A 14,329-nucleotide genomic window follows, 5' to 3' on the forward strand; every position below is an offset into this window, starting at 1 on the left:
ATACCTGTGGAGGCCAGAAGAAGGTATTTTGCTTCCTGGGATCGTGAGCCCCATGTGAGTGTTGGGACTCAAACCTAGGTCCTCTGGATGAACAGCCAATGCTCTTAACCAATGACCAATCCCTATATCCCCAGTAACTCTTATTGACAATGTTTCTCTTAATGATGGAGTTACCTGAGAATATATTTCAATTTATATGAGGCTTTATTTGTTCATGAAAATATTTGCTTTTTAGTACTCAATAGCATGGGTTTCGTCTTACGGAGTGATTCCACAGGTGAGTATATTTTTCCTGATAGGTTGTTTTTGTCATTCATAGGGGTCACAGCTACAGTAGACTGTTGATGCTTTTTCTTACAGCACTTATAGTTCCAACTTGATGGCTCTATATCTTGCAACTGAGGTGTGTGGTATCTTTAGCAATAGAGTCTTCTAGTGGGCAACAAAAGGGCTGTAAAGAACTTGTGTTATTTTGGAGGTCTTTGAGACTTCTGTGACCAACAATCCCAAATAAATTATATAATGTTACTTTCTATAGTGAAGTCTGCTTGGATTATATACTGATTACTTTCATAAGATACTTTTCATACCTATCATTATTTTTGTGATGAAGTTAGACCCTATGTTACACCATTCTTAGTATTTTTTTTGTCTGATGGTATTAGAATAATGTAATAGTCACTTCCCAAAATAAGTTATTTTTGAGAATTTGTGATGAATTGGCATTTGCCCCTTAAATGTTTGATAGTTTTCAAGATTGAAACCACCTGTCTCTTAGATTTTCCTTTTGAATCTCCATTTTTCTAAGTTCCGCTTTTTAAAAACCAGATAAGAGAGCCAAGAGAGTAATCATTTGCATTATATACATTTGTGAAATTGTCAAAGAACAAATTTAATAAAAGAAAATGTAGGAATCCTGATTGGAAGAATGCTGTAATGCCATCTTCTAGCCACGACGCAGCCATTGCAGTCATGAGCTCACAGCAGCACTATTGCTACCTGTCAGCAATCTAGTATTGCCCTAGCCCTTGCAACTGAAGTAATGGATATTGATTGATTCTGGGAGAGAGGGAATCATCTTCAATGTATATCACAGGCACATATTTTTAAATTAAGATGTATGAATTCCCTTTTCTGTTTTTTTTTTTTTTTTGACTTCTGAATCCCTTGCAATTCCATATAAAATAAAGAAATTAAACCCAAGCTCATGTCATATTTATTTTGTTTGTTTAACTTGAAGTCTCTGTGAGAGCCAGAGTCCAGGAAGGAGACGTTGATGGGGAGTATATCTTAAGTGAGGCTACTAGAACATAGTTGTTTCCCTTTGAAATCTCATGAATCTAGCCTTTACAGGGCATGATTTTATCACCCTCTGGTCTTCCAAACCCTTACGAGAACCATCTATGAAGTTCTGTTTATGGCATTCTAGAGTGCTGCTTCCCACTCTTCCATAGTCTTCTCACAAACCATATCCTAACGCTTGCCTGAAAACCATACGGTCAAGTTTATTATCCCTAAACCCTATTCCTGACACCAGTTTGCTGCCTTAGTGACTTTTCTAGCAACTTGACTATATACCAGGCACAAAGCTACTTGTGGGAGGAACTATTTATTTGTATTGGTCACAGGCTGGGGAGGGGTTATGGCAGGGATGGTATGATGGCAATGTCTTAAAGTCCTGGTGCCACGAACATGGGACTTTTTGATCATATTGCCATAGACCAAGAAGTAGAAGGCTTGGGTAGAAGTAGGGTCATTCTATAACTCTCACTGCCAGTCCTCCAGTGACAGTGGAGGCTTCCAGTACAGACTTATCTAAAGGTTCCATAGACTCCTAAAACAGCAAGCACCTCAACAGACCAGGGGTTTAAACGTATCTCCTTTGAGGGGATATTTTATATCCTACCATAATAGGCACATCTTTTATATTATCGAAGTCTTTGGAAATCTATTCAAGTTTGTTGTATCGCCTAGTTTACGGTCTGTCCTGAAGAATACTGTGTGTGTACCTGAAATGAATTTATGTTCTGCTATTGCTGAATGATATGTTTTAGTCTATGAATGAGGTCAAATTCAATTAAATCATTGTTCAGTCTTCCCTTTGCTTAGTTCTTAAGTCATATTAAAAGTGGGGTATTGAAATCTCCAAGTATTCATTATTCATTTCATTTGTATCAGTTTCTGTCATATATGTTCACTTCCTGCTATCAGCACCATCTTTTAATAATTGTGTTTCTTCTCCATAATTTATCATTTCAAAGTGTTCCTCTCTGTGTTATAACACTCTGTTTAAAGTCTGTTTTGTCTGGTATCAGTACTGTGTTTGCATGATACACCTTCACCATATTTGAGTCTAGGTGTATTTGAAAGTGTGTCTCTTGCAGTGACAGTACATTTCAATTATTTGGAACAGTGGTTCTTAGCCTTCACAATGCTGCAACCCTTTAATATAGATCCCCCCATACAATTATTTTCATTGCTACTTATAACCATAATTTTGCTACTGTTATGAATCATAATGAAAATATATGTGTTTTCTAATTATCTTAGGTGACACCTGTGAAAGAGTTGTTAACCCCCAAAAGGGTTGCTGCCCACAGGTTGAGAGCTGCTGATTTAGACAGTCTTTTAGTTGCTCAGTACGTTGATATTTAATGTCACTGCCACAGTTGGATCTCTTAATCCATCCATTTTTGCTTGTCTTTGCATTTAGCAAGTACTTTTTTCTCTAGGAGTTTAAGTTTTCTTTTAGTGGTTGCTCTATGGCTCTAAATCTACACCTTATTTAAGCAGTCATAAAACACAGAGGTAGTGCTCCTAGCTCTAGCCTTTAAGCTTTCCATAATGTTACATTGTTACAGATGTCACCTATATAACCTACCCTACCTATGTAACACATAAAGCTATTACTTTATGTGGTTGTATGACTTATAATGAAGCTGCTGGAAGAAAGGAGAGCAAGTCTACACCTAGAGCTTTTGTTCCTCATCTTTCTGGTTCTCCTGTGTCTGTTGCTATGATTCAAGCCATCGACCTGCACAGACCATTGTTTCTACTCTTTGTCCTCTGAAGGTTCAAGAGTAGTGTCTGTTATAATGGTAGGTATTGTTTTATAGTATTGTCTTTAAAAGGTGTATAACAGCGTTCTCAACCTGTGGGTTGCAACCCTTCTGGGGTTTTAACAACTCTTTCACAGGGATTGCATATCAGACATCCTGAATATTAGATATTTATATTATAATTCATAAAATAGCAAAATTATAGTCATGAAGTAGTAGTGAAATAATTTTATGGTTGGGGTGTCACCACAACATGAAGATCTGTATTAAAGGATGGTTGAGAAACATTTTATGTATAAGAAGAAGTAAATATCTATATTGTCTTTTATAATTCTAAAAATGTAATTTTGCCTTTGTAATAACAACTGCACTACAGTAGCTTGGTAACTATTGGTTTATATTTTTGCCTACATGGATTTTCATATTCTGGCCTTTAAAAAAAGGAATCTCATAGTACGTGAGCCTCGTGGTTTTTTTCTCCCGTTGTACTATATAACTGGTGCTGCCTGCTGTGACTTTTATCTGTTTTGTTTGTTTGTTGGTTTATCAAGTTTCTGGTGTTTGAGGTCATCATCTTTCAACTTGAAGAACTTGTAGAATTTTTTCAGAACCTGGTCTGACTTAGCTTTTGTTTGTCTTCATATTTTGAATGTGAGATACATAATTTGTGGTTGACAGGCTTCTTCCTTTGCTCTTTGGAAATGCTACTCCACTATTTTTTGGCTTCAAGTCAGCTGTACATTTTATAAAATTTTCCTTGCTGGTAGGTTTTTTGGGTTTTTTTGTTTGTTTTTTTGGGTTTTTTTTCTTTTTTTCAGAGCTGGGGACCGAACCCAGGGCCTTGTGCTTGCTAGGCAAGTGCTCTACCACTGAGCTAAATCCCCAACCCCTGCTGGTAGGTTTTTGTGCTGTTTTCAAGACTTTTTTCTTGTGTTTGACTTTGGACGTTCATTGGCCCATCAACGATGGGCGTCTCTTGAACTCATTTGGTGTATTGGGTGCTGTTAGGAAAATTTCAGCTATTTTTTAAAATAATTTTTCTGCTCCACTCTGTGTCCCCTGCTCTTATAGTACTTTCATTATTTATCTAGTAATGTATTTGAAGAGTTTTCATGTTTCTCCGAGACGTTGTCAGTTTTTTCTATGTTTTCCTGTCTAGTCTTTTTATAGCACAATGTGTCACAATCTCTGTCTGTCAGTCTTCAAGTTTGTTATTCCACTTTCTGCCAGATCACAGGTTGTTGGGCAGCTTTTTAAAAACTTTTTATTGATTCTTTGTGAATTTCATATCATGCAATCCCACTCATCTCCCTGTTCCCTGCCGTCTGCCCTTGCAGCCTCCTCCTCCTCGTTTTAATAACTCATTGAGTTAAGTGAGTACTGCCTATACAAGCATGGGTAACCTACTGGTGGCCACATCCCTGAAGAAAAGTCATACTCCCTTCTAGCAGCCATCATCTGCTAACAGCTCCTCAGCAGCAGAGCCTTGAAAAGCCCTGCACAGTCTCTGTTGGAATTACCCACGGGCTGATCCTGTGGAAGCAGCCACAGCATGCCCAGATGACAGTATTTTACAGCACTCACTCCATTCTCTGGCTCTTAACATCCTCTCTGTTTCTCTTCTTCAAAGTCCCCTGAACTTTTTGGTTTTGGTAGAAATGCCTCATTTAAAGCTGAGCACTCAACAGTTACTTATTCTCACCACTTTAGCCAGGATTGCACAGACTAAGCCCATTGCAAAAAGAAGCTTCTCTGATCTTGATGGCCAACTAATCTGTGGGTATAAACAGAACTACTTACAAGGCAGTTTGACAGTGTTACTTGAGCAAAACAACAGTAGTCCCTGTTCACCCTTTTACCTACACACAGGGTCTGTGACCTTCCTAGCCACCAGCTTTTGGCCAGTATTACAGTACACAGCTGTGGATCAGGCCCCCAGATCCAATTAGAAAACTGTGCTGCCCCCCTAACGCTCATGCCAGGGCTGTACCCATGCATATGTCTTGCTTGGCTGGTTGATATTGTAGTATTTAGGGTCCAGTACTATAAAAAGTAGCCAAAAGGGAGAAAGTTTACAGATCAGTTCAGCATGATTTCTGTATTTGCTGGGACCAAAGTATATTGTGTCTTCACCAGTAGGGTTTTCCCATCTAGCTATGGTGACAGTAGTAGTTTTGAGGGCTTCTAGAATTTTAAATGGGTGAATTGTGGTAGCTATATTCCAAAGATATGGAAACAAAAAAAGTTTAGTCATTTTAGTTATGTTTTCAATTTTATATTTGTTTTATATTAAAATGTTAGTTGGGCAAACTTATAGAGATCATGCAAGTTATAAGAGGCTCATATTTGAAATAAGCCAGAAACAACATACATATGTAATGAATGTATGACAACTAACCATTCTGATTATATTCAGAGGCTCAGAGAAGTCTTTAACCCTGTCTTTACAGTGCTAAGCCACTCTAGGGATTGCATCTTGATCTGGACTTTGATTTCTAGTTGTTGTGACTCAGCTCTTCAGCTTCATTCACAGCTCTCCTTTCACTTTTTAAAAATGATCATTGAAATATTTGCTAATGGTACACTATTTGTACATCTGAAACTAGAGGTGTGAAAGCATTCAATTTTATGAATATATTCCTCTTTAGTCATATTTCTTGAAATATTTTGGTATAGATGATTATATTTATCTTATTATTTTTCTTTCAGTTTAATCTACTTATGACCCAAGCAGTAAAGAATGTATCATATGTGGTTTTTTTCATGCTTCATATTTATGATAATTATTTTGTCTCTGAATACTTTCTTTAAGAGCTTCTCAGTAATGTTTTTGTCTTTCTCTGTACTAAATTTGAGGACACAAGGCAAGGTCATTGTTCCTCAGAATCCTTCAATCATTTTAAAGATAGAAAGTTAGCTTCTTTTTGGCCTAGTAAATCTTTTCATAATAAATATTGACACATCAGAATATAACTGTCAATATGTGTAAGATGTTACAACTTGTTATTCTGTATTTTCTTTCAATATGTTATAATGCTTAAAAACCATTTAGGAGTAACTTTCTCGAAGGAAGCTTAGAATGTTTTAAAATACTTATACATAAAAAAGATAAACTTAGTCTAAAATCATTTTTGAAAGTATAAAATTTGCTTAATTATTAATTTTAGAAGACTTGATTAGCCATTATTTCCCATATAGAAGAGATCAAATAGATTTAACATGGATAATATAATTAATCAGCAGAATTAGTTGATTAAATAGATTTAAATATGGTTTTAGAAAATTGCCATGTGATAAATGGATTATTTCCCTTTTTTTTCAGGAACTCTTGGTGTAATAACAGAAGCTACAATAAAAATCAGACCAACTCCTGAATACCAAAAGTATGGTTCAGTGGCTTTCCCTAATTTTGAACAAGGTGTAGCCTGTTTAAGAGAAATTGCAAAGCAGGTAAAAACAAAGTAGAAAATACATATGCAATTGTACTTTAAATTCTGCTGTAATTGTGATGCTTCAAGTACTCTTTATATTTAGTTGTGTTATATTTGCAATTTTTTAAAATTAGATTTTACATAGAAAATGACTCCCTAAGCACACTTATTTCATTCAGTAGTTACATTGCTCTCATACCTATCTCCTGTTTGAAGAGGCCCGTGTGATTTGGGCCCCAGGTAAGATACGTGCTTTGATCCTGGCTTGAAATGATTCTGCTTTGTGTTGAATGCTATATTTTAAATTATTTTGGAATAATATACTTTGTGATGAATTGAAATGATATTTAACTTATCTTAAATAAAACATTTATTGAAATTAGAAGTAGCCTCATGTGGTGGTGCACACTTTTTAACCCAGGGCTTGGAAGGCAGAAGCAGGCAGATCTCTGTGAGCTGGCTACACAGTGAGCCCCAGGATAGCCAGGGCTATGTAGATAGACCCTGTCTCAACAAACAAGGACACCGCCACTTAAAAAAAGAAAGAAAGAAAGAAAAAAAGAAACCAGAGGTAGTGACTGAGCATCACTAACCCCCAAATTTAGAAGTTTAAAATGTAGATAAATGTTTTTAATACATAGAGTGCACTGGTAGGTGCTACTTGTTTTTATAATTTTTTTATCTATTGTTTAAGTAATATTTTTTTTACTTAATGTTTTCCAAGACTTTTTTTTTTAATAATTTTATTTCACGTGCATTGGTGTCCGATCCCCTGGATAGTTACAGACAGTTGTTAGCTACCATGTGTGTGCTAGGGATTGAACCCAGGTCCTCTGGAAGAGCAGCCAGTGCTCTTAACCACTGAGCCATGTCTCCAGCCCCTTATTTGTAATCTTAAAAAAAGAAAAGGAAAAAACAAAAACAAAAATCCCCATCCCTTCTTCATTTTTCCTTTTTCCTTTTTTTTTAAAGGATTAAATCATGCCAAATAATTTTTTTATTTCCTTCTATGTTTTAGTGTGGAAATATCTCACTGTACTCATTGTTTGTCTGCAATAGTTTAGAATAGTTTCCACCCTTCTTAGACGGAGGTTAGGGCAGTGTACTTCTCCTTCTTGCTTTCTCTAAGCACATTGAGTTCCTTAGTACTCTCCATCAGGTACATGAAAGGCGAATCTTTTTCTTTATCCTTTCTTTTTGTTAGAGTCTCACTGAATAGCTTTGGAAAGCCTGGGAATTGCTCTGTAGATCAGTCTGGCTTCAGACTCAAAAGCGATCCATCTGAGTGCTGGGATTAGAGTCTGGACTACACTAGCCCTGGAAGGAAACTCTCTGATGTCACCTGTGTAGGTCAGCTTCCTAGTTAGCACTCAAAGTAGTCTGGGAGGGGACTCTACTAAAGGCAAGGAAACATCTAACCAGTTATCCATATTCGTGTTGGACTCTAAGAGAGTGAAATGCACAGGTATTTGAAGTTTTTGTCTTTTTAATTTAAAGAAAGTAATTGGAAGTTCACTAATAAAGTATAAAGCAAAAATTTAAAATACATGTTAATTTGATTTTGTTTAAACATCTCTCAAAATATAGTTCAGGCTGTATTAAAGACTTAGTCCCTGCTGTCTCTAGGTCATGTTTTGAACATGGTATTTCTAGTTAATCAATATTATTGCATGTGGGTTTTTGTTTGTTTGTTTGTTTTTTGTTTTATTTTTTAGCAAAAGAAACATGAATGCCAAAGTAGTTTTTTATTTGTTTTTAGTTGGCCATTTATTTATTCATTCATCTATATTTAAAAGAGTAGAAAGTGTTCTGTTACCTGTATCAGGCAGAGAGAACAAAGACGTTCTTTCCAAAGTGGTGGCTCCTTCAACAAAGGAGGCATTTCAGATTTTTTGTTAGCACCAACACTTATGTATGCAGGAACTTTAGAGGTAGGGTTATTTGCATGTGTAGTTTAAGGTCATAGTTCAAGAAGGGAAGATGGATAGATTTAGGGATATCCTTCACTTAAAGGATGAAGCACTTATTGGAAAGGTTAAAATGGTAGATGAGAACATTTGGGCATGATCAGAAAGCTTATGTTTTAAAGATGACAGACAAGAATTCCTCTGGACATGCTTAACCCCTCCCCCCAAGAAAGATTTAGCAGCTCAAAACCAGGGTACCCTTCCTCATTGCCTCTTCTTTCAGCTCAAATCAGATTAAAAAATAGTAATCATAAACATTGAACAAGTATTTTAAATTTGTATATTTTCTTGACAGTAGATCTCAGGGTCATGTTCAGTTGTGTCAGCTACTGCTGTATTTCCTAGTCTCTCCTCAGGTTAGTGAATTCATCAGTAAGGATTGTTAATTGGTCTTTAGAATTCAGGTATACATATTTTATGCTTCCCTGAATGGCCATCCATTTTCCCACATTGCACATACTCACTTAAAAATGCCTTTTCTGGAGCTGGAGAGATGGCTCAGCGGTTGGGAGCACTGACTGCTCTTCCAGAGGTCCTGAGTTCAAGTCCCAGCAACCACATGGTGGCTCACAACCATCTGTAGTGAGGTCTGATGCCCTCTTCTGGTGTGTCTGAAGACAGCTACAGTGTACTCCTATATAATAAATAAAATATAAAAAAAAATGCCTTTTCTTTCATCATTGAGAAATGATATGTAACTCTATAAAAATCCTGTTCATATTACATTATAGAGCCATTCAGTTTCAATAAGACTAATCATACAGTCTGGTGCAATTTTTATTATAGTTTGATGTTCTCATATTAGAAGGTGACAGAGAAGAGCCTCTTGTGCTTTGAAGAGACTCCTCCTCCTTCCTTGCATAAAGCAGCACAACTTGCCCCTTCACTCAGGTTTAAGAATCTTAGATACTCAACTGATGACTGTAGTGTGATCACTGTACCGAGTATATGTTTGGAATGGAGGGAATAATGATCGATAGTGCCACCATGTGGTTACAGAGCAGATCAGCCAGAAAGTACCTGTCTAGACTGGAGTTTGGAGTAGTTTGTTTACTTAGTAATAAATACTTTTGCAGATAAAATGTATAGACTAGGAAGCTTGTCTTATTTAAAGCCGATTTAAAAGTCTGAGTAGATAATAGTTTATCTCAAACATTGTTCCTCAATGGGTAAGAGTGCAGTTCAGGGGTGTCACATTCTTTGGGGACCCACATTTCATGCCTTATAATGCAAATGTTCAGACATCCTTTGGGCATGGATACAAACAGTTTCTTAATGGTTTAAGAGGTAATTGGCCTTATTGGCTTACTAAACAGAAACCTCATGACAGCAGTAGGTACTGTGTTTGCTCTCCTTCTCTAACAGCATTCTCACATAGAAAGGCTTAAGTCATCATAGGTCGGCACTGTTGCTTAGTTTGAGATTTAGAATTTCAGTTGATAGAGGGGAACTTAAGATTAAAATAGATAGCATATGCTTTATGGTTGTGCCCAGATCTTGATTGAATAATGTGTTGGCCACTTGTAATTTTACACTTTTGTTTTGTTCACTCAAGCTTCTTTCAAAACTGCAAACTGGGTAGTAGATGAGTGTCTTTGGAAAGGAGCATGTGTGCTTGTTCACAGTAGCCAAGTGGGTGCTGTAGGGTTTTGTTAGCTGTTCTTACTGAGAAGGACAAGATAAACAGCCTCGAATGGTAGTGGGGGGCTCCTCAGGTCTCAGGTGGTCTTGTCCACATGAGGAATTGTCCTCTTTTACTACCTTCTGAGGGGCTAGAGAGGAAGAGATAGTGGATGGTTAATGTAGCTCCGTCTCCTAAGAGGCAGGCATTGCAGTCTCCACCTTGGCTCAGTAGATGGATAAGTGAGAGAGCCTTTAGAACTTCTTAGAACAGGTTTCCCACGGCCGCTTAAGACGTGAGGACGCACTGTCAGTGTCAGACACAGCATTTTACTATTCTTGCTAGTCCACAACCAACAGTGATGTTTTTACAGGGTTTGAACAAGCTCAGTAGCATAGACCTGGGTATTTTTTGGGTTGTTTTCGATAAGAATTTAGCATTCTGGGGCTGGAGAGATGGCTCAGCGGTCAAGAGCACTGACTGCTCTTCCAGCGGTCCTGAGTTCAATTCCCAGCAACTACATGGTGGCCACAACCTTCTGTAAAGAGATCCGATGCCCTCTTCTGGTGTGTCTGAAGACAGTGACAGTGTACTTATATATAATAAATAAATAAATCTTAAAAAAAAAGAGAATTTATGATTCTGTCTTCCATGTTGAAAGAAAGGCATCTCTTGCCATTAGAAGAAAACTGACTAGTATAAATTAGTCAGTTCCTTGAAAACTGCCCCTTTGGATGTCAGAAGTAGGTATTTGGGCACAGCCTGTCTTTCACCAGTCACAAAGGTTGCTCTTTTCTGTTTCTCTCACCTTTGTCCTCAATATTTTAAGTAATTTTAAATTAATAGACATTTCCTTATGTTAATTTAGATCACAGTAGGGAAGAAGTAGTTTGTGAATTCTGTAAATTCTGCAGGAGTTCAGATAAGCTGAAAAATTTAGTTTTGATGTGTACTTTATAAAAACATCTTTTGTATATTCAGCAGTAATTTTTTTGTGTACTTGCTACTTAGAAAATGCAATTGTCGTAAGTTAATATTTTCATATGTGTCATTTTTTCCCTCTCTAAAGAGAGTAACTTTGGTCAGTTACATGAGCTTTTTACAGTCCACTAAAATGAAGGCCATTCACTGTATGGCACACCCTTTGCCAGAAGTTACTTAGAAGTAGATATTAACTGAAAATAAAAGTGAAGTTATGATTTGGATACTTGTTATGATTAGGATACTTGTCTGTTTTTGTGGCTCTTACAGGCAAAGGGAAATATTTACCAAATAATACATATTTCATGCTTAAAAGAACAGAAATATTTGTCTTTCAAAAGAAATATCTGTTTCCCACATAGATCCCTAGCTAAATGCATGTCATTTCCAGGGTGACCAGTGGGTGTTACCAATAGTCCTAAATGTGTGATTTCACCTCTATCAACTCTGCCAGAGTTAGAGGAGGAACCTATCTATATTTAATTCTGCATTTCTATGAACTTTGATTCAACACATACCTTTCATCCACCTTTGAACTTTTCATTACTCTGTCATTGCCTTGTGTAGGAGCAGTATGCTCTTAATGTTATACCACATAATGAAGTAGTAGTGTGTAAATTAAATAGAGAAGCTCTCAGTTCTCTTGGAAATTACTAAGGACAAAGCATATCTTAACTTCAGTACGTTTAATTTTGCATAGCATTGCCCATGGGTTGAATATTGGAGCATTTGTTTCTGATAAACATGTAGACTGGTTTTTTTTTTGTTTTGTTTTTTTTTTTTTGCTTTTTAAATTAATTAATTAACATCCCAAATGCTGTACCCCAAAACCAGTCCTACCCTCACAGAGATCTTTCCCCATTTCCCCTTTCTTTTCTCATCTGAGAGTGTGGGCCACCCTCTGGATATCTGATAGGCTCAGGAATTTGGTCAGGGTATTTGGCTTACCCTTTGAAGAAACCATTTCAGTTCAAAGAGAACTCACTAGCTGTGGCAGCCCAGATAGAGGGCCATTCAGTGAGATACCCTTTTAGTTTATCTTTAAGAACTTTAAATAGTAGCGGTCTTACAGGGAATTAAAAGGTATATTAATACTGAACTTTGGTAAAAGCTAGTCAAGTCCGAGACATCTCCACTAATGTGTCTATCTCAGTGAAGTGTATGGTATTCCTCTAGCAAGGGGTCTGTTTAGTGTAAGGAAAACATTTTCTAGGAATCTCTTGAGGTATTTCTTCAATAATTGCCTTTTTAAATTTATAAACTAGTTGGATTGAGATATCTGTTAACACAGAGATACTAAAAATTTACTTCAGGTTAAGGTTCAAGTAAATTTCTGGTTGTAATACTCTTTTTTTTTTTTTCTTCTTTTTTCCTTTTTTTTTTTTTTGGAGCTGGGGACGGAACTTAGGGCCTTGTGCTTGCTAGGCAAGCGCTCTACCACTGAGCTAAATCCCCAACCCTGTAATACTCTTAAAGGAAAGAAATTACTAGAAATTTGGCTTAGTCAAATCTGTACTCATATATCTGAGTTCAGTGTTTTTATTTATTTATTCATAAAGACAAAACGATTGATGGTTTTCAATTAGTGCCCAGTAGTTTTAGTGCTATTTACTGACTGTATGGCATAGATAGGTAGTGCAAGTCAGGGGCACTAGACATCCTAGTAAGTGTACTGAATTATTTCATTAACTTTAGTTGGAGTAAGCAACTTTTGTTTGAATATTGTTAACATTTCTTGGATTTCTTCATAACCCACCTTGATTAGTTTGTTGAAACATCCCCCCCCCAGGTTACTTCTGACGCCTACCAGCAGGGGTCACTGTAGTGCCAGGGCGCCTTGCCTGCTTGCTCTTTGTATGCTATGGTGTCAGTGTTGCTTACTGCATGGTTTGGTGTGACTTTGAACTCTCAACTGGTCTTAGACTTTATAGTCTCTATTCTTGGAAGAGCTCCACCTCCCCAGTTAGTTTTGAAAGCAGTGGAAATAACCTAATCGGAGCAGGGTTTGATGTTTGAGTATGGGAGCTTCTCTTTGATCAGTTGCTGTGTTTTTTGTTTTTTGTTTTTTTCTGAGACAGGGTTTCTCTATGCAGTCCTGGCTGTCCTGGAACTCACTATGTAGACCAAGCTGAACTCGAAATCATGACTCTGCCTCCTGAGAGCTGGAATTAAAGGCATGTGCCACCACCACTACCAGGCTGTGGTAACTATCAATTATTTCAAATTCTGCTCATATGTATATTTAGAATGATGTGTAATAATTTTCAAATTATCAGTTGCCAAAGGCCAGTAGATTTACCTACATTCTTTTTTTAATTTGAGTTCTTTGCTTATATGAATTTATTCAAGATGGCAACTGAAAATACGTTTAAAAATTTGAGACCGTGACTTGAATTGATGATTTCTAAAATTCAGTGTTAAAAACTTTGTTTTAGGGTAGTATTTGCTCATGTAACTCAGCCACCAAGTTAAAATCACACTCAGTTTATGTGAATATTGGCATCTGTATGATTTAGTAAGTGCTCTAAACCTTTCTTACCCTTTTCTCCCCATCTTTTTTTTTAATTTTGAAAAATGTATACATAAAACACTGGGATAGCTATTGTAGCAATCACCTGCATATTCACTTCATAGGTCTAATGTTTTCTATTTGCTCCATATGTACACGTATGCTTATGGACTATTGGAAATTGAGTTGCAGACACCATAACACTTGACACCTAAGTCTTTCAGCAGTCACCTTCTAAAAACAGTAAGAGAATAGCATTGTTTGTAATCACAACATGATTATCATTTTTAAAGAATTTTAGCAGTTTATTTCTAAAAAATATTTTATTTGCATATTTAAGAAAGTTGCATTCTAATAATTAAATCATTTGAGAGACAGACTGGCACTCCATTCTGTAGCCTCCAGGACACCTTGGATGGTTTGGTGTTTTACTGTAGATCTCACCTCATACTCAGCATTTCCTTTTACCATCAGACAAGTTTTCCTCCCTGCTTGCCAGATTGGCAGCTGCAAGAGGCAGGCCTGGACTTTGTTGTCAGTACCCCTTGGTGGGTAGCATAGTCCAACATCTTTGTATCTTTAAAGTTTGCCATACCATGATTTGTTGCAGCCTTTAAGCACACTTTTAATCCCAGCACTTGGCAGGCAGGGGGAGGTAGATCATTGTCAGTTCAGGGTCAGCCTGGTCTATATAGTGAGTTCCAGGCCAGTCTGGCTACAGTGTGAGACCTGGCTTCAAAAAGAAATTAAAACCTGGATAG

The 14,329-nt window shown here is 36.9% G+C and overlaps 1 protein-coding gene across 1 annotated transcript in view; it reads left to right on the top strand.

Moving 5' to 3' along the window:
- Positions 1-14,329, top strand: part of Agps (alkylglycerone phosphate synthase) — a 98,501-nt gene that overhangs the window by 41,306 nt on the left and 42,866 nt on the right. Inside the window, 1 exon segment of the mRNA NM_053350.2 lies at positions 6,382-6,509. Coding sequence (NP_445802.2) covers positions 6,382-6,509 — 128 coding nt within the window.

The sequence above is a fragment of the Rattus norvegicus genome, chromosome 3 (assembly GCF_036323735.1).
Source record: "Rattus norvegicus strain BN/NHsdMcwi chromosome 3, GRCr8, whole genome shotgun sequence".
Classification (NCBI taxonomy): Eukaryota; Metazoa; Chordata; class Mammalia; order Rodentia; family Muridae; genus Rattus; species Rattus norvegicus.